Below are 21,776 nucleotides of genomic sequence, written 5' to 3' on the forward strand. Positions count from 1 at the left end.
TTTCCTGTATAAAATGTAAGTTTCATTTTCTTTACAAAAATAAATATACATATGTGTGTATGTGTAATTTATTTAAATTCTCATATTTGGTTCGTTTTTCAATTCAGTGGGTAGGAGATTTGAAAGTAACTGGTTTAAATATATACATACATACATACATACATACATACATACATACATACATACATACATACATACATACATACATACATACATACATACATACATACATACATACATACATACATACATACATACATACATACATACATACATACATACATACATACATACATACATACATACATACATACATACATACATACATACATACATACATACATACATACATACATACATACATACATACATACATACATACATACATACATACATACATACATACATACATACATACATACATACATACATACATACATACATACATACATACATACATACATACATACATACATACATACATACATACATACATACATACATACATACATACATACATACATACATACATACATACATACATACATACATACATACATACATACATACATACATACATACATACATACATACATACATACATACATACATACATACATACATACATACATACATACATACATACATAGTATGTATATTTATTATTAAATGTGTTTTAATTACACCCGTCACTGCTATACTTGTTGCTTGCATTCCATATGTATCTGCAAATATAAAGAATTTTAATTATTTTTTAATCCGTTCAGTACTTTCGAAGCCCAACAATGTGAATTTCAATTGATTACAAATGAGATTGAAATGAAATACCAATTTAATGAAATAATAAATCCAAATGAATTAATTATAGCAATATAATAAAAAATACATTCTAAAAATGTCTCAGTTTTTAAAAAAATGTACGCACTACATCCGGTATTCCGATATTTTAACAATTTATAATTGAATTATTGTATTCATACTTGATATACGAGTACAATATTTATGTATTTAAGCATCTGTCGTCTCTTTTGTTTTTAAACAATAATCAAATACTTGTTTGTGTTAAATTTTATTATTTGTGTTTTTTGTTAAATTGGCTCAATCGATATTAACATGACAATGTATATAAAAAAAACAAGTAAGAAAGTATGGTCGGTCAAGCCCGACCATATAATACCCTACACCAAGTAAATGAGTAAAAATATTTTTCTTTTAAAATATCAATAATATATATTTTTGAGTGATTTTCGGAAGTGGGCCTTATATGGGAGCTATGACCAATTATGGACCGATCACCATAAAATTAGGTCGTGTAATTTATGTCTATATTAAAGTTAACTATGTTGAATTTTGTGTGTGTACCAACATTTTTAAGCGATTTATGCACGTTAAAGTGATTTTCGGAAGCGGGTCTATATGGGAGCTATGACTAATTATGGACCGATCGTAAAAAAATTTGGTGACATGAATTTTGTATATATAAAACTTATTTGGAGCGAAATTTGTGTAGATACATAGATAAATTAAATATTTATGACCGATAAAGTCCAATTTCGAGGGGACATTTGTATGGGGGCTAGGTGAAATAATGGACCGATTTCAGCCAATTTCAATAGGCTTGGTCCTTGGGCCGAAAAAGTAATATGTACCAAATTTGATCGAAATATCTTCAAAATTGCGACCTGTACTCTGCGCGCAAGGTTTACATGGACAGCCAGCCAGCCAGCCAGCCAGCCAACCAGACGGACGGACGGACGGACATCGTTTAATCGACTCAGAAAGTGATTCTAAGTCGATCGGTATACTTTAAGGTGGGTGTTAGACTAATATTGTTGTGCGTTACAAACATCTGCACAAACGCATAATACCCTCCCCACTATGGTGGTGTAGGGTATAAACACAGTATTGGATGTAGATTCAATGTACTCGTATTTATTTTATTCCAATGAGTCATCATCATCATCGTTGGGGATAAGATGTGAAAATATGTACATACAATTCTATAAATACATATTTCTAAAGAAACAAGAAACAAGTACGTTTCACCAAACAACACATAAAAAGTCCAACGGCATTTAGTTAATGGGGATATCCCCATTCATAATAGTAGCTACTACATCAAACAACAACAAAACGTACCAATAATTAAATCTTTGGATGCTAAGTCGTCTGATACTTAATACTGATATTGTGACGTATGTAATTTCACGACAGAATATTTGTGGATACCAAACAAGTGCAGTTGTTTTCCTATTAATTAACCCATCATATACGAGCGACAATAATTACACTGCATGAAATCGACACTTATTTTTTTCTGTCAAGAGAGGCTTAAACTAATTCGGGTACGCTGAATTAGGTTAGCTCGTATTTTCGAGATATACCGTTATATCGAAAATGGTGGAGGTTGCATAACATATATATTCGCGTAACTCAAAAACGGTTTAGTTTATTGAATAAACTGAAAAAAAAACAAAATTCCGCAATAAAATTTCCAATTTTTTATGTCGTTTTACGGCTATATGCATAAAAAACCTTATTGTAGATTTAAAACACAATTTTGTTAACGAACACTTTAGCTTTAAAAATCATTTATAAAAGTATTGTATTCATAAACGTTTGTTAAAGGCCAATAACTAATGTACTGATTTTTGTCTAAGCTGGCAATGCTTCTCATTTATTTCCCCTTTTTTGTTGTTAGTGTTGCTTTCAATTAGGATAAAATATTCGTTAATTTTCTTTTTTTCATTAATTTTTTTGTAGTAATAATACATTTTTGAAGATAACAACTAATTTTTAGATAAAAAATGTATATCTGATTCGATTAAATTTATATTAAGCTTAAATGTATTAATGTACAAACTTTTTTATATATTTTATTTCAATTATTATTAAAAGTATTCGAATGACGAATATTCTGTGATAAAATAAACATCACTGTTTTATAATTTGTCTTATTAATTTATTTTTATTGAGATTTTGTTAAATTTTAACAAAATTTAATGAATTTCTATATGGAAACGCATAGTTTTAAATCCGGAGTGGGTATATTAGATTGTGTGGACCTTCTTCCACAATGTTTACACATTTTATTACTATATGGCGTTGCAGGTTAAATGTAAATGACGAAAATGCCAATCAAACTAACTTGTGAACCTCATGTTGTTAACTGCCGGAGGAATATCAAACAAAATCATATACTATTAACATGGAACTCATATATGTATATCGGAACTCGGTATATATCGAAAAGAAGAGCTAACCTAAAAAAACGGTTAGCACCACTGGATTCAGCGTACTCGGGTGCCCCGCTTGACAGTTTTTTTTAACTAGTGCAGTGTTATCTGATATAACTGAAACCATACGTTTTAACTATTTGAAGTCATATGGTTTTATGGTCTATCAAGTTTTCGTGAGCATGTAGTTGGATAAAAAGAATCATAAACAACCAAAAACTCGATTTTGATTTTTTGTGTAGTTACGTCCGTTTGCATTTAAGGTGACGATATATTGAATTATATTTCAAATGAAATATAAAAGTAAAAAATTTAATTGAAATGCTAACAAAAAATTTCTCGTTTTTGTAAATTTCGTAATTCAGGAATGCTTTTACCATTAAAATAAATAAAATTCTAACTAGAATAACCTTTACCAATTCACATCATAGACTAAAGTAGGGACATTTTTGGTATACCATATTCTAAACTACAATTTATATTAAGGACATAAAAAATAATAAACTCCAAAAAGAAGATCATAATAATCCTTCGTTATAACCATAGAGAAAAACAATATTGCAATATTGTTTACACTAAAGTGCCGTCATATTTATATAACGGAGTGGCAATTTTACTATAACGCAATCCATCTATGGAACAGACTTCCGAATAAAGCACAGACAAACAGCAACGTAAACACCTTCCTTAATTTCAGAAATTCTATTTATATATTGTTATATCATAAAATAATTAAGTTAATGTTGAAAATATACAAATTGTATCACAAAACTATTTTTCTTTCGTATTTTTAGTAGAAATTTTGTTGATCATATATATATAAGCTCAGGTAAAAAATATATATTTTGCCAATTGATAACTAACATTATGTAAATGGGAAAACACCCAAAAAATTGCAACAATATTCATTTTGGTTTAGTTATTGTCACATTTTTATTTTGGATCACAATTATCAGATCATCAAAATATTTGTCCTTTTTCAAATTCCAATTAATATCTTGAGTTTTTTGGTAATTTTATTATTTTGTGGTAAAAGAATACCTTATAGTTAGTGAATGTTCTGCTTAACAAATATTGTCTAAACATTTGGTTAGCATCGGAAATTAGAAATAATAAAAAATTAACTCTTTTTTCCGCAAAAATATTAGTTTAAATAAAATACAATTTTATTTTTTAAAATTTTAATCAATTATTTCACGCATAAATCTCTAATTGTCAAAAGACTGTGTGTTTTTACAACTAACAACAGAAATAATTGATTTAATTCACTACAAGCTATTCTCAAAATGAAATGGTCATTATACAACATCATTTCAGTGAGCTGTTAGTTTGATTGGCAACTCTAGTAACTTGCACTTTTGTTAAATTTCGTTATTTTTTATTTTTAAATTGATTCTTAACTATTTTAATTTTTGATTTTTAAAATGTTTAAATTTTTCACACTTAATAAATTATTATGTTAAACTAAATTGTATTACAATACTTCCCCTAGTTCCACACTATAATTAAAAGATGTGTATGTCTTGTTGTATGGAAAAACAGATAAATAAATTAATAAAATAAAAAAAATATATGGTCAATTCACAAGGGGTCTTATCAGTCATATTATAGCATACATAGTAATATTATTTTACGACATTTTTTACTTGAAATGCAATAAAAACCATTGTGAAACATTAGGACATTATGACATGATAAGATACCTTGTGAATTGACCAATACATAGAGACGAGACAATCCGCTATGCGAAATAAAACAACTTTTGAGTTTTTCTTTTCACTTTTGTTTTTATTATTTATCATATTTTTTATTTCTTATTTCTAGCATTTGCATTTTTTATAACTTTCTCTGGTAATTGTTTAAAATTATTCTCTTTTTTATTAATTTAATTCTTTAAGTTAATTTTTTTAATTTTGCAATTCAATTGTTTATAGGAATTTGTGGTAAATTAAATGATTTTTTATTAAATTTCCCATATTTGTAACATATTTTGTATTATTTGTATAAATTAGTGTCAGTATATAGTATAAATATTTACAATAAGTTTTTTCTCTTTATTTAGATTTCAATTTAAATAGTTTTTTTTTATAATTTATAAAAAGAAGTAAGAATGAAACAATTTTACAGTTTGTATAATAGTTATCATGTATTAAGAAATTAAAATAATAATAAAAATAGTATCATTGTTTAAAGATAACTTTTACGTTAAAGCCAAATAAAAAAATGCTTTTGTTTGAACACGGAGGCTTCTGTGTCGCGTGCCAAACAGAGACTGTGTATTAATTAATTATTATTCATAAGTCGGAGCAAAACTTCTTACAAAATTTTCAACATTAATGAATTCATTTTTATGTTTACTAAAGTATTGTTTAAAAACGTTTCGATAGTGTTTTTTTAGTTTTTACTTTGGATTGGAATCTTCCACCAGGAAAAAAATTTAATAAACGTTTTCTTAGAGCTTGCAACTGTAAAATAAATTATAATATTAGACATACATATATTTTTTATTTATTGATAAATAGTGGACTTTTAATCGACAATTGAAAAGAAATAATTATATAAATGTATGACCATTAGGAAATTTAATTGATATTTTATTTTTTAGAAAGTTTTTTTGGTTGGAAATTTAAATGTCTTAATTTTATAAAATTTCGAATGGTTATAAAAATTGTTGAATATTACGTTTGTTAGATTTTTTAAATTGTAGAATTATTTCTTTTCAAGTGAATGTATTTTTGCAACCCAATGTAAAATGTGTTAATCTTTGTTGTATTTTTTTTTTCAAATAAAAATGTGTTTTAACATTTTGTTCAATATTAATTATGTATTAAGTGGATACAATTGTTTTCATTTAAACCCTTTGATAGGCGGCAATGTGGTCTGGCCAGACAAACTAAAAATCAATAAAAATTTACAAATGCACGTAATTTGGGTTACAAATTAATATTTAAATAATAAAAATGCATTTTAATCGATTCTTCATTGTGCTTTAAATCGAATGGAACTATATATTTTCATATAGTTTGTAAAATGTTCGTTAAAAGCAAAATGTACGTGAAATATATACAGCCCAATTATGAATAAAAAATTGGGCTGATAGTGATCGACCAGCAAAAAAAAAATATATATAAATACGACTGTTAGAAATCAAACTTTTGCAGTATCAAATAGTTATTATTTTATTAAAAAATTATATTTTTTTTTATATTTTTTTAGCACTGAGTACTATACTCTTTTTACAAATATTCTTTATGTTTATGTAGAATATTAAGCATCAATTGAGTAAAATTTTCTGCAATTAAATGGTACATTTTTATTAAAACTTTTCCCGTGATCTGGCCAAAACAATATACTACATAGTGAGTGAATTTACGATAAAAATTATTACGGCCCCTACTAGGGCTAATGAAATGAAGGGTAAATGTTTTTGTTTTGCTCTCTTTAAGATTTACTAATTTTGTTGTATTTTCAATATGTAGTTGTTCCTTTTAAAGTTTTCTAACAACATACTTTGTTAAAGTGTCATTTATAGACTTTTAAATAAAATGACTACATATTTATCTTTAACATTTCAAATGTTTGTTTTGTCATTTCGTAAGAGTTTTGCATTTAAATACTAATTTTACTTTATTTTTACCGTTTAGTTAAACACTTTTTGCACTTTTAATTAAGTAAGACATATATTTAATTTATTTATACCAATACCATACTATAGGTATAGATTACCATTAGATTTAGATTTCTTTTTAAATCCGATATTGAAAATAAAAAAAGATTTAACAAATGTCCAACAATTTAATTTTGGTTATTATACCCTTTTACATTTATAATAATAATGGGTGTTTGTGTTTCATTTTACAAAGACTTAAATTTTTGTTTATTTTACTTTGCATCACTATCATGTTTAACAATTTCAATAGTAAATTTTAAATATGTATGTAGTATGTAAATTGTAGTAGTAATTTTTAACACTTGTTTAATTATTTTTGTTTAAAAATTATGCATTTGCTTAAAAGTAAAAATTTTAATTTTAATTTGTTTTATTATTAAATAAATATATGTATGTATTTATAAATATTTATTATAGTATGTATGTATGTACGAGTAATTATTATATATATTCCTTTGTACGAATATATACATAGTGGATACCGTTGCTTCTTATAACATTTATGCATGTTTAATCTCTGGCTTTAATTTGGTTCATCGGTGCTTAGCTAGTGTTTGGATACGAAAATCTTTTCTCTCTTTTCTTTGATTTTTTTCTAAATATAGAGTAGTACATTTTTATATACTATGTACGCATATTTGAATTACAGGGACACTCACTGAGTGTGCCTATGTATGAATAAGAGATAGTGACAGACAAAGAGATCTGTTCGAGAAACAAGTTTTTTTTAATCCTTTCAAAACTGTTACACTTAAAACTGCAAATACAATTAAGTGAAAAATTTCAATTAAACAAAGTATTACTCAAGCGATGACATATTTTTTTTTTAATTTATTATTGTTGTTGATTAAAAGCGAAAATATAAAATATGACAAATTCGTTGGTTGTTGAAAATGATAAATTAATACAGTAAATGTTAAAAGATGTTGCAAAACAAAAAGTAATTTGTATAAAAATGAACTATACAAATTATAAACATGATCTCAAATGTGCATAACATGATCCAGCAACAATTATTGATTTTGATTTGAATAGATGAACATGATATATTTGTTAGAAACAATAAAATATATTGCTAGACTTTTTTTTAAAAAAAAGGGAAATATATAATTGAATTGATATACAGTCAAATCTCAATAATTTTGACTTGGATCTTCAAACAAAAGATATGAACGGTAGACATTTACAACTAAAATCCAGAAATGATTTAAAATGTAAAGTATATTGGTATTGCTGTATACTAGCAATACCAATATACTTTTCATGATTGCCTGTTTTAATTTAAATCTTATAAATTTAAAAATATTTAGATAGAAAATATTAAACTTAGTCCTAGTGTAGTGGACGTTTGTTGAAACTCGTTGAAGTTTGATATGCAAATTGTTATTTTTTTAAATATTTAATAAAAAAATTACGATAATAGTCTGTATTTTATATCATACGTTAAACTGATTCCAACCCGTATTTAAAATTTTGAAAACAAAAATCTTGTATCTGTTTCACCATGTTCGAGTTGTTTAACCATGCGCTAGCAAAACGAAAAGCCGATCGAAATGCATGTTTAATTTCTGGTAATATTGCTAATTTATTTGATTTAAAAAAACATTTCCAAACCTTTTTCTTTCTAGCTTTAGACGTTATCAAATCCTAAAAAACTAAATTATAATTTCTTATACTATTCACTATGGTGATAAGGGTACTTACTAGAGTATCCAAAAACCATCTTTGTAAACTCGATCGGTATCGCTTTTCTTTAACATTTCGGTGTTTTGAAAATATTGATTATAATTACATAAAGATAGAATGAATGCCTTATGCATAATAAATTTTGAAATTTATAAAACAGATTTTGTATGGAAATTTTGTTTCAAAAACCTTTTATAAATTTAAAATTCGATTATAAAGAGCATTTAGAATTCAAAAATGTAATTTCCGAGGATTTAGTACACGATTCTTAACGTATTTCTTATTAGCGTCAACAAAATTGAAATAACATGGCAAAACAAACTTTTAATATTAGTATTTAAAGGTGAATGTAAACACAATATATAAATTAGACACCAAAGTAATGGTAGTAATGAAATTACACATGGATTTAAAGCAAAAAATTTTATTTATTGCTATTATTTAATTCATTATTCTGAAAGAATAATTGTTAAATTCTTATAGTTTAACAATAATAAAAAAGGTAACATTGTAGGTTAAAATCAATTTTTATTTTATGAAACATGATTTTACACATGTAATTGTTTTTCTTTAACAAAAACTTCTATAAAAATAAATTTAAGTAGACCTTTTTCATATTGAATAAAAAAAAAATTTAATATAAACCGGTTAACCGATTTTTTTAGAAGACAACCCCGAAACCGGGGTTTGGATACTCTAATACTTACATACCACGAAAATACAATTTTAAAAGTTTTATAGAAAAAGCAAACACTTTTTAAGTTTAAGAGTATTTTATCGGTAACTGCATTTTAATAATAACGGTAATGAATTCAAATTTCTAAAAATTAAAAATAAGTTGGTACTGTAAACAAACTGAATTATGGATAACAATTGGTAATTTCATAATTTTTAATGGTTTATAGAATAACGGTAACGGCAGCCAACCTTGATAAATGTACATTAGAGTGCTCCAAAAAAATAAAATTGTGAATTTTGACCGTCCCCCCCTCTAGAATTGTTCTATGTATTGTAGAAACATATTGTGTAAAATATTAGGATGACAGGATAACGTTAACTGGTGGCGCAACGACGCTGAAGTTTTGAGGTGCATTTACAAGGGGAAAATATGCAATTTTTTCAGTTTTTGTAAAAATTTTGCCATTAAATAATGACTTTTACAATTTAATTTAAAAGAATCGAAATGTGTACGTAATTGTCGTTATAATAAGATATAAAAGACAAAAATTGGTGAAAAAATGTTAAAGTTATTAAAAAATCGCCAGGCCATTAACGTGTCTCAGGCCACTAGAACAAGAAATTTATGAACAAAATTAACATATTTTGAGAAATATTAAAATAAAAGCCCATTTTTACTTAAAATATATCCATATTTACTTGTATATGAGTTTTTGTCCTCGTAGGATACCGTTAACCTATTCGCAGGTATGACCAAAAAAATTAAATTTTTCTAACGGCAGTTTCAAAACTCCAATTTCAAGTTTTTAAAAATTTTGTTAAACAAATTTCAGAATTTTTTGATCATCACATGGGGATTTATTGACAACATAATAGGGAATAAAAATGTGAAAAAAGTATGTCAATACCTCCCATAGTTTTTCCGTACCTGCGATATAAATTTTGCGATTTTCGAGAAAAACTAATTTTTTGGCCATATTTTGGGGAATGACCAGAATTTCCTTACTGTAATGATTTTTAAGTAAAAGCTATTCAGAATAATATAGTCCAGGTAATGTTAAATATAGTCTGAAAGTTTTACTAAAATCGGAAAACTTTAACCCTTAAATCGTGAAGGTCAAAGGTCAATTTTTTCAATATTTGGAATTTCTCGTGGAAAGATAGCGAAATATTATATATTTTTGGGCCGATTTTGATGAAACTTACGAAAAATATAAAATGGAGTCTAGTATTCACAATAACAGTACAAAAATGGAAATTAACCCTTAAGAGTACTTTAGGCCAAAATGACTGTGTTTTTCGTGATTTTAAAAGTTGAGGGTCATTTGGACCCCAAGTGCTTTTAAAGGGTTAATTTCCATTTTTGTACTGTTATTGTGAATACTAGACTTCATTTTATATTTTTCTTAAGTTTCATCAAAATCGGCCCAAAAATATATAATATTTCGATATCTTTCCATGAGAAGTTCCAAATATTGAAAAAATTGACCTTTGACCTTCACGATTTAAGGGTTAAGGTTTTCCGATTTTAGTAAAACTTGCAGACCATAATTAAAATTACCAGGATTATAATATTATGAATAAGTTTTACTTAAAATTTATAACAGTAAAGAAATTGGGCTCATTTTCCAAAATATGGACAAAAAATTTGTTTTTCTCGAAAATCGCAAAATTTATATCGCAGGTACGGAAAAACTATGAGAGGTATTGACATACTTTTTTCACATTTTTATTCCCTATTATGTTGTCAATAAATCCCCATGTGATGATCAAAAAATTCTGAAATTTGTTTAACAAAATTTTTAAAAATTTGAAATTGGAGTTTTGAAACTGCCGTTAAAAAAATTTAATTTTTTTGGTCATACCTGCGAATAGGTTAACGGTATCCTACTAGGACAAAAACTCATATACAAGTAAATATGGATATATTTTAAGTAAAAATGGGCTTTTATTTTAATATTTCTCAAAATATGTTAATTTTGTTCATAAATTTCTTGTTCTAGTGGCCTGAGACACGTTAATGGCCTGGCGATTTTTTAATAACTTTAACATTTTTTCACCAATTTTTGTCTTTTATATCTTATTATAACGACAATTACGTACACATTTCGATTCTTTTAAATTAAATTATAAAAGTCATTATTTAATGGCAAAATTTTTACAAAAACTGAAAAAATTGCATATTTTCCCCTTGTAAATGCACCTCAAAACTTCAGCGTCGTTGCGCCACCAGTTAACGTTATCCTATCATCCTAATATTTTACACAACGTGTTTCTACAATACATAGAACAATTCTAGAGGGGGGGACGGCCTGTACCTAGAAAGTTTTTTTCGTCCATACAATCTTGGAGCACTCTAATGTACATACATATATCCTTATATCGTTACAGATAAAGCAGTCAATTAATGTCTGTATTTTTGTTGGTTGAAATTCATTCAGTTATATATTGCAAAAAAAAATATACAGAGTTCGACTAAATATTCGGTTTAGGCTAAAAATCAAGTTTCAGACAGAACCGAAACTTTTATAAAGGAAAAACCATGATAAAGGAATTTTTAAGAAAACAAGTTTAGAATAATTATCATATTTTAAACCCTAGTTTAAGAATCCTAAAAAACTGTTCCCTGAAAAAAAATGTTTCTGTTCAAGATGAAGATACACATTGTAATAGATAATAAGTCCATCACATAATGTGAATGCTGCAGGGCAAATAAAAAATCAGTGGAATATACAGGCCTGCCACAGAATTCCATTCTTCTTCTTCAGAAAAAGTAAAACGAAAATTTCTTTCGGAATGAAACCACTTTCAGTTTTCAAAGAGAAATTGATATTTCTTTGTTTTTCTAAAAAAATTAATTAATATCTGTACCAAAAATTTCACTTGTGTTTTAATATTGAAAACGTTGTCAAATTAAAATCAGAAATACAGAATTATTAAATATATTTGAATTAATAAGTTACACGGATTCTGAAGAACCTAAAACGAAATCGATCTAAATAAAAACTACGGAATTTGATCCAACCTAATATATATATTATATACATATACAGTGACGGACATTACAATAGAATCACTACCAATATTTCATTTAAAACCAGGAGCAATCATAAGGATTGGTGTGGGCCAGAAAATATAAAAAAGTGGCAAAATGTGTTGTGGACGGACGAAACGACCATTAATTTAATTGGTAGTGATGATAAGACATGGGTTAGACGTCCAAAAAATGGCAAAAATCAAAAACGTTTAAACATGGTTGGGGAAATATTATTATATGGGGATGCTTTTCTTGGTATTGCGTTGGTCCAATTTATTGGATTAAAGAAAATATGGATAAGCACTTGTATGTAAATATTTTGGAGAATGTTATAAAGCCACATGCAGAATGGAATATGCCCTTAAAATGGCTCTTCCAGCAAGATAATGACCCAAAGCACACGTCAGGTCTTGCCAAAAAATGGTTTTTATATAACAAAATTCATGTTATGGAATGGCCGTCTCAATAACCAGACTTAAATCCTATGGAACAAACTCGGACCTGAAAAATTGAAAAACAAGGAAGAACTTTGGCAGAAAATTCAGGAAACATGGTATGCAATTTCCCGATCTACATGCGAAAGTTTGTTAAATTCAATCCCCAAAAGATTTGATGCTGTTATTAGAAATAATTGATATGTAACAAAATATTAAGAAAACAACGAATTCTTATGATGGTTTTTTATTTTTAATCATTTTAAGACTGATCAAATTTTGTAGTTTTACCGCTTTAATCGAATTCATATGTAGTGATTCTATTGTATTGTCCGTCACTGTATACATTACTATCATTTTTATTCGTTCATGAAATATGAAAACTACAAACTGCTCTGAATTGACCTAATGCATAACATAAACTAAATTTTAACTAAAAAATTTCAGCACAAAAGAATTGCTTTTTTTTGGGAAATTTAATTGAATTCATTCAAATAAAATTTTTTTGAAATTTTTCGTAAATATAAAGTCTTTACCAAAATCGTTGTTTTTTAGATTGTCTCAAGATTTTGAAATAAAGTAGCTTCGAATTCATGTCATGTTCAATTGAAAATCACACCTATAGATAAACTTTACAATTCTCCCTATCTTCTAGTCATGTCAATTCGTCAGTTGTTTGTATTTTAAATTAAAGGTACATCAATATTTTTCTTCTGAATGAAGTGTTTTATATATCATTTTATTAGTGTTATATCAAAAAATATATTCATACTTTAATTTGAAAGCATATCAATTCAATTCAATTTGAAAAAGAGACATATAATAAATTACACATATTTCTTATTTGATTTTTTCTATATTTGATTCACAACATTTAAAATGTTTAACGAAAACAAATAATTTTATTTCCAATTACTAATAAATACTATTTAAAAAAATGTAAAAATTTATTGCCATAAAAAATAAAATAAAACAATTTAACTAAATTATTCGACGTTGTCATTTGTAATTATAAAATTTTAAACGTCTTTGTATAAAAAAAACTGTGGGTTGGTTTGATAAATTTATATCCTTCTTAAAACAAAAAAATATATATTGAACTCTTTCATGGTCATTTAGTTTTTAAAGAACATAAACTAAAAAAACAAGTTAAAAAAGCTAAAAATGTAGAACGTGTTGCTGTTCTGTTCCTTTTCTTTTTTGTAATTAATGTTATATACAACAAATATACATATATGTAGTATATAGTAGTTGTAAATTTATAATATAAAATATGTATGTATGTCAGCTAACAACAGGCAGAAGTAGGAGGAGTAAATGAGTGAGTTTAGAAGCTTTATAATAAATTTTAGTAGTCATCATTATAATCATCATCGTCATCATTCCATTCTCCAAATAGATGATGTATCTGAAATATTGAGCAACGTAGAAAATAAAGAAGAGGGGATACTAAAACTTCAGGATCTATTTCATTGTAAAAAGTTTTGTTTAATGAATGAAACCAAAACTAAACTCTAATCTCTATTACTTAAACAAAATATGGTGGTAGTAGTGGTAGTAAATAAATTATATATTATGTACAGTTATTTCCCTGATGGTGGTAATAAAATATATGTTTGTATATGTATATATATTTATAATACTGACAACATTAAAAGTATTAAAGAAAATATGTATGGAAACGATTAAAAAAAATCCGGCTAGAAACCATATTTTAATTTTTTTATTGAAATCCATAACCAAATTAAAAAAATCCAAACCAAAAAAAAAAAAATTAAAAAAAGTAAAAAGTAAAAAGAAAAAAAAAATAATGACTTAAAACCATAACCAACACAATAAGTACATATAAAATGTAATATCCTTTAATTACTATCATCATTATTATTATTATTTTAGAAAATATAAATTATAATACACCTTTACTAAGCATGTAAGTGTGGCCGACTTCATAAACGCAGTAATGCAAAGCAATTACAAGGCAAAGCAATACTTTGTAACATTCATGAACGCATAAGTGCTTTGTAAATAATCATAAATAAAAACAGTTCACAAATTTGACAGATGCTGCGCATGGACAAGCATTGCCATACAATATTGAACTTACGACATTGCCAAAACAAAATCTATTGAGTTTATGAACACTATGCATTGCAGTGTTGCTTTGCAAAATGCGTTTATGAAGTCAGCCTGTTTTTTCGATATGTAAAATATTGGCTAAAACGAAAGTACTTTTTGAAAGTTTATATTTATTTCAAAATTACTAAGTATATCTTGAAAATAGTATTGTTCAATATCAAAAATACATAAGTAATAATGACCAATTGTTTTTCATTGAAAAAGTCCTTTACGTACTCGAAAATCTTGAATATAATGGCAAGATCAATTGCAATTTATATGAAAACTAAATCCATTCGAAATCCATAATACTCTTGCGGAAAGTGCTTTTGTTTTAGCTAATACTACAGAGTATGTGTAATACATAGAATTGAGAAAAAACACTTTATATGTTTTTGATGAATTTGGATGTTGCGTGTATGATGATTGTGTTTTTAATTCGTTGATAGTTTTTTTCTTCCAAAGAAAACAAGTTATTTTTGTTTTGTGTAAGGATTATGAGTATTTTGCATTTTTGTGAGTAAGTGTGTTTAAAACATTTAAAAATTATTTATATTTTTTGTTTAATTTTTTTTGTTTTTTTTTTGTTTTTTAAACTTAAATATTAAACTAAATTGCATAGTACAGTGGCTCATAGATAAAAGACAAAACAAATTAAAAATACTAAATTTTTACTGTCTGTCCATTTGTCTATCTAAGACCCACGATTCATAAGTTGTAGTGAGAGTAAGACAAAGAGAGAGATGAAGAAAGTGCTTATATGTATATATAAAAAAAAATAAAAAAAATTAAAAAAAAGTAATTAAATGTAATGTATGTATGTGTGTATGTATGAATATGTTAATGAATGTTTTGTATGAATTAATGAATTTCATAGGTAAGCAAATGAATGTTTGTTGTTTTTTGTTTGTTATAGCCATGTATACATAAAATAATATTTATTTATTTGTGTGTTTGTTTGTGTTTGTAAAAAACATTAACAATTTACTATACCTTGCTGGAATATTGCGCTTTTTGCGTTGTACTACTGCCACTGATAGAGTTCGAGTGGTGTTGTCCAGCAATTGAGCCATTTGTTGCATTTGAACCTACAACTCCAGCAGTCATGAAACCACTGCTACCACCACCGACCCCACTGCCATTCGATTTCGACGATGAAGATTCGTGACTGCGCTTCTTGTCCTTATCTCGTTCACGGTCCTTCTCGCGGTCGCGATCTTTTTTCTTGCTACTACTGCTGCTACTATGCGTTGTTGTTGAGAGGTTGGAGTGTGAACCTGCAGCGCCGTAGGATGTATATGCTACTGATGGATTATGTCCATATGATGGATGCGTTGTGGCAGCCAAGCCGGCGCCCAAGTCGGTTGAACCACTACTGTAGCTTTCCAGCTTATCCTTAGATATTTTGATTTTCAAGACCGGGGGACCATGCGATGCAGATGAATCGATATTTGTTTGGCCGGAGGAACCTGTATTAAGATCACCCATTATACGATCTTTGGGTATTTTAATTTTGAACCCAATGGGCTCTCCACCAGCCTCCAGTTTTTCTTTGGAAATTTTTATTTTAACATGTTCCGCAGATCCCGCGGCACTTGAATTTCCATTGTCGTTGTGGTCTCGGTCACGTTCCTTATCTTTATGGCGATCTTTATCTTTTTTGTGTTTCTTCCTTTCTTCTCGATCTTTCGACTTGTCCTTCTCTTTGTGTTTATGTTTGTCCTTTTTCTTCTTTTTCTCCGACTTACTGCCCGATGTGCCATGATCATCGGTTTCCATTGCAGAGACATCCGAATTACCTGACAGCACAGTAGTACTAATCGATGTTATGGAGGTGTTGTGTTGATTTGTTGATGAGGTAGTGGCAGAGGGTTCAAATAATTCGGCAGGTGGCTGTAGACTTGGTGTAACAATGGAAGGTGTGCTGCACAGACTTTCCTTAAGCAGATTTCGTACCAAATCTGGATTTGTTTCTATGCCATTCACAACTTGAAGCTTGCCAATGTCGTTGCCGGCAGGCGGATCAATCTTTCGTATTTTGCTGTCCCGCATCAGTAAATCGTCATCTTGTTTAACGGTGACCGTTTCATTGGGTCGCTTAATGCCGCCAACTGAACCCATATTACTTGTACCAGCAAGTTCGTTAAGGCCTGTTAATGAGCTTGATAATGACGAATCAAGTTTTTTGGGTATTGTAGTTTTAAGAATTTGTTGTTGTGCTGATGCGTGACCAACAGCCGACCGACCATTATCTTGATTAGACGAATTTGAACGATTCTTATCCTTCTTGGAAGGAGTGTCTCGTTCGCCTTTTATCTTTGGAGGACTACTTTCCTTACTACTTATAGAGCTAGAAGGTATTTTATAGCCACTTGCTGCATAAGCATCTGGATTTTGTGTCAAATTGCAGGAACTATTCATATAGCTGTTGAGACCACTGCCCTGTACAGGCAGAGGTAGCACCTGTTGTGACATATGAGGCTCCTGTTGTTGTCCTTGCAGTTTATCACTCCATTCGGGACTAAACAAAGAATTGGCCGCTTTTGCAGCATGATTTTGAGCTTGTTGATTATATTGGTTAACATTATGTGAGGGTTCTTCGGAATGCTGTAGAGGTTCAATTTTACTATAATTATTGCTAATAAGGGAGGCGGCGTGTGGCTGTTGTTGCAGATCGTGAGCTCCGCTCAAACTGCCATACGACTGATCTGTAGGTAGAGGTTGTGGCTGTTTGTGGTGGTGGGCAGCTGTTTGCGTCTGCTGTTGCATATGGACGGAAATTTGTTGTTTGGATTGTTCATGCTTAAGACTGCTACTAGTATTGCTATTGCTGATATTACTACTGCTGTGGCGTGATCCCTGCTGTTGCTGTTGGTGAAAGTTGAGTAGAGGTGCGGCCGGACCATTAGCGGAAGGCTGCGTTTGTGGCGGCGGATTATTGTAACCACCCCGCGATGTATGCATTAAGTTACGCGTTATATCATGCATTGTATCCAGTTTAGACGATAATTGACTGTTACTATTGCTGCCTGGCGGCATTTGTAAATTGTTGCCTCCGTATTGTGAAGACACAGAAGATGGAAACATTTTGTTACTGTTACTTTGCTTATTAGCTTGATCTGCTGCCAAGCGACCTGAATGATCTTTGGAGGACATTGATCGAATTCCATCTTGTTTTTGAGCCAATTTATGGGGGATACCATGTGGTGGCATATTGTGGCCAGATGATGGTGGTGGCACTGCCATATTGCGTTCCCTGGGCTTGTGATAATTACCCTCCATGGGATGATGACCTTGTGATGAAGACTGCCTTATGGGTTGACCTGGCAGATTATTCGACATTGATGACCTCGACGAGGAGCTGGATGATTTGTTGGATGAGGGCGCCATCATCGAAGAGGTGTGCTCTCGAGGTGGTCGATTAGATACCATATTACTTCCACCATAAGGCTGCGGCTGTTGCTGTTGTTGAGGTTGCTTGCTGTGGCCGGAGCTGAGTTTGTGGTCTTTAAAATAAAACCAATTAAAATCTGTTTAAAAATAAAAATAAAAAATGTATATTATTACCGGGTACATCGCCTGGTGAATAGCCAATTTTGGAGGGATGATGTGAAGACGAGGATGATGAAGAACTGTGGTGAGAACGGTGTTGACTGGATGAGTGCAGATCGGGTTTGCGCATTTGTTGAGGTTGATGAGGCGGTGGTGGTAACATGGGTTGTGATATACTTCCACTTTGTTGTTGCGACATTGATTCGCCTCCCGCCGATCCTTGACTCGAGTACAGAGATGAAGATGATTGGGACTGACTGCCAGTATTCACCCCTGTCTCGGCTGGATGATACATTTTCATATTAATCATATCCGATACCTTCCAATCTTGATCGGCTTTTTTATCTTTAACTTGTCCCTGGCGATTACCGGCTCCTTGAGCCAGAGCCTTAATTGAATTCAATTTCGATTTAAGGCGAGCTGGACTTTTTTCGTAAATGGCAATAAATTCATCGGTTAATTTCTTCAGTAAATCCATCGTCACCGTCTCATCCACATAATGGAACCAGTGCTTTCCCTCAGTGGATTGGGGAATCTACCGAAAGGAATGGGACAAAAATTTAATTGTTACTACAATTTGTCCCTAGATTCTATGGAAGAAAATGGATATAATACAAATCAAATCATAGAATATATTACCTCCCAACGTGACCATTTGCAAGCCAAATAAATGCAAAAACATGCTACAACCGAGGGTTTGTACTGCAGGCACATTGAAGTCAAATGCAAACTGTTGGAGGCCAAAAAGTACGAAGTTTGCGCCAAATCCTTGCAAGCTGAAATTTTCAAAGAGAGAATTGATTTGATGTTAAAGTGCGTGTTTCGGATTTAATAATTAATGTTTTACTAAGTAAATAAATGTAATTATAGCTTAACAAATACACTTAGAATCCTGCAATTTGGAGACATCATTTTGTATAAATGAAATACGAAATTTGATTTTGAATTTTTAAAATGTAAAAAAAAAATAATTACCCTTCACCAATTGACATGTTTTCACAACATGAGTGTGTGGATGATCAATGGCTACGTCGAAGCCCAATGTTTGGAGTAAAACATTCTCGTTGAATACCAAATCTTGGGCCTGCTCAAGATAGTAGGTATCTGTAGTAGAGGTAGTCGGCTGATTGAGGCACTTATTTGCTGCCTTTATAACGTGTTCCAACTTGCGCGGTTGCTCTTCGACCTTAGCGGCCAAAAACAGACTGGCCGCTGCAATTCCGTTACGATGGAAATGTGTGAACGAATGAAATGCATAAAAACGATGCATGTACACAATGGCAGTGTTAATGCATAACTGGGAGCTGCAATAAAATTTAAAAAGGATTATAAATAAAACAACTAATAATTATAAGAATAACGATAAAAATAAGAACGTTTTTACTCACACTTGAAGTCTTTGACCCATTTCCTGTATAAGATACGCAGTCATCTGACGGTAAGACAGTTCTTGATCTGGAGTAATGCCAGCTTTACGACTGGGCGAATTGGCCAAATCATCGGATGAAAAATACCACATGGAATCCTTATCCCTATCGCTACCGCCATTAATGCGAGCAAGTGATGGACTTGGTATGCCACTCATTGTGTTAATTGTACCGAAATAATAGTGGGAAAAGCTTACCAAAAAATAAACAAAATTTGAAGAGACGCGAAAAATAAAGGATGTTTCGCGGTAGGAGAACTATGAGCAATTGACGCAGATAATCAATCACCAGCATTTAAGACATAACTTTCCAATACAAATATTTTTTTGTTTTTGTATTTATATTAGTATTTTGTTTTTGTATTTCTTTTTAATCTTTTTCTTTCCTACTTCAACAACTTAGGTAGGCAGGCATACATTCAAAAGTACAGGTATGCTGATGGCCGTCTACTATTATTATTTGTATCCCAAGTCAGTCAGATATGGCTTTTTGTTTTCTTTGTCAAAACAATGACAAATATTTTCACCAAATCGACGGAATTTTTCGACACAATAATTAATGTATAATTTTTTTTAGAGGATTTTTATTTGGTAGGAAAGACTTAGCGTCGTCTCCACGAAATTTGGGAAGGAAAAATTTCCGAAATTTTTTCAGTTTGCCATGAAGCCACGAGTATTTCGAAACATACACATATACACGCTCGCACACACTTCACAGAAAAATTGAAAATGATTTTTTTTCTTCTTCGTTCACAGAAATTACTTTACACATCTACTGCCTCAAAAACTCCACAAATTATGCAATAGGAGATCTCAAATGAGGACGTAACGATTAGATAAAGTATAATAACACATTTATTTTTGTTTTTCGTGCAAAATAGATGCACTAATTGTGATATTTTTCCAGAAAAAAATGTAAAAATTAACACTTCACAGAAAAAAAATGTATTCACTCACGGGAATGGCCGAACGACAAAGCACAAAACAGTGATGTAAACAATGCGTAGTAGCAGCAGTGTTGTATTTAAACGAACGTAAATAAACAGAGTTATTTTAAATAAGTAGTAGTCAGGATATGTGTAAGACTAGAGGTGTACTAGTGACGTGATTTTTCGTATCACGTAAAAATTAATCACATCAGTGTATGAGCTCAACGAAATAATATTGATACGTCGTAATTACACACGAGTCACGTACGCACTTCAAATTATATTGAGTGTGTGTATAGCTCCTTAGTTTAGGATGTACATAAATGCCAAGTAATTTCCAAGTATTTTATATTATTACAATTCCCAAATTTTGTTTTGTGTAGAAAATGTGTACATTTTTGGGTTTTACCAATACGTAGCGTGTTCATTTAGCCAACGACTGTACATATTTTCAAGAATTTTGTATTTGTATATGAAATATATATATTTTTTGGTTTTTCCAAATATGTAGAACATATGTTTTGCCAATATGTTTTCAGAGATGAGATTAGGTTTTAAACAATTTTTAGAATACGCACTACCTGATGTTTTGAGCAGGTAGTGATAGATTTACGACAAATACGACACAATTACAAAAACAACAGCAAACCAGAAAACAAATCCATGTTGCTTTTATAACCGTTTTACAACCTTGAGACAAGAAGATAGTGACATCTTCTTGTCTCAAGGTCGCGCGTACTTCTGGCAGAATTTCAAGTTTACAATTTATCTCTACATAGAAAACTAATAGTATAAACATACATATGTAAGGAGTTTATAAAGAAAATTAAATGAAACAAACAAAAGATTTGAATTTTATTTTTAATCTCCCAACGTAAGGAGTTTATAAAGAAGATTAAATGAAACAAACAAAACATTTGAATTTTATTTTTAATCTCCCAACGCACAATTAGTGCGACTGGTAAACGATTTCGATTATTGTCAAATATCAAAAGATTTTTCGTGATTTTTAT

At 29.6% G+C, this 21,776-nt stretch overlaps 1 protein-coding gene across 4 annotated transcripts; it reads right to left on the reverse strand.

Annotated features, from left to right (window-relative positions):
• Nucleotides 1-654: 654 nt before the first annotated feature.
• Nucleotides 655-20,799, reverse strand: CycT (Cyclin T). 4 transcript variants are annotated; one of them, XM_065506184.1, is made up of 6 exons: nucleotides 19,797-20,799; nucleotides 19,384-19,712; nucleotides 19,048-19,184; nucleotides 18,424-18,943; nucleotides 15,850-18,362; nucleotides 655-725 (listed from the first exon to the last, which is right to left on the reverse strand). In XM_065506184.1, the coding sequence occupies exons 1-6, from the start codon at nucleotides 19,991-19,993 to the stop codon at nucleotides 696-698; spliced, it is 3,726 nt and encodes a 1,241-aa protein (XP_065362256.1). In that variant the 5' UTR covers nucleotides 19,994-20,799; the 3' UTR covers nucleotides 655-695. The 4 variants fall into 4 exon arrangements, with proteins under 4 accessions (XP_065362256.1, XP_065362254.1, XP_065362257.1 ...); XM_065506182.1 differs by lacking the exon at nucleotides 655-725 and adding an exon at nucleotides 4,997-5,701; XM_065506185.1 differs by lacking the exon at nucleotides 655-725 and adding an exon at nucleotides 7,079-7,663.
• Between the last annotated feature and the right edge of the window lie 977 nt (nucleotides 20,800-21,776).

This window comes from Calliphora vicina, chromosome 3, assembly GCF_958450345.1.
Source record: "Calliphora vicina chromosome 3, idCalVici1.1, whole genome shotgun sequence".
Taxonomy (NCBI): domain Eukaryota; kingdom Metazoa; phylum Arthropoda; class Insecta; order Diptera; family Calliphoridae; genus Calliphora; species Calliphora vicina.

Coding starts and splice junctions, on each gene's coding strand:
- CycT (XM_065506182.1), bottom strand. CDS start 19,993: ATGAGTGGCATACCAAGTCCATCACTTGCTCGCATTAATGGCGGTAGC. Junction 19,185..19,383: donor AACATGTCAATTGGTGAAGG/GTAATTATTTTT, acceptor TGAAAATTTCAG/CTTGCAAGGATTTGGCGCAA. Junction 18,944..19,047: donor GCAAATGGTCACGTTGGGAG/GTAATATATTCT, acceptor TCCTTTCGGTAG/ATTCCCCAATCCACTGAGGG.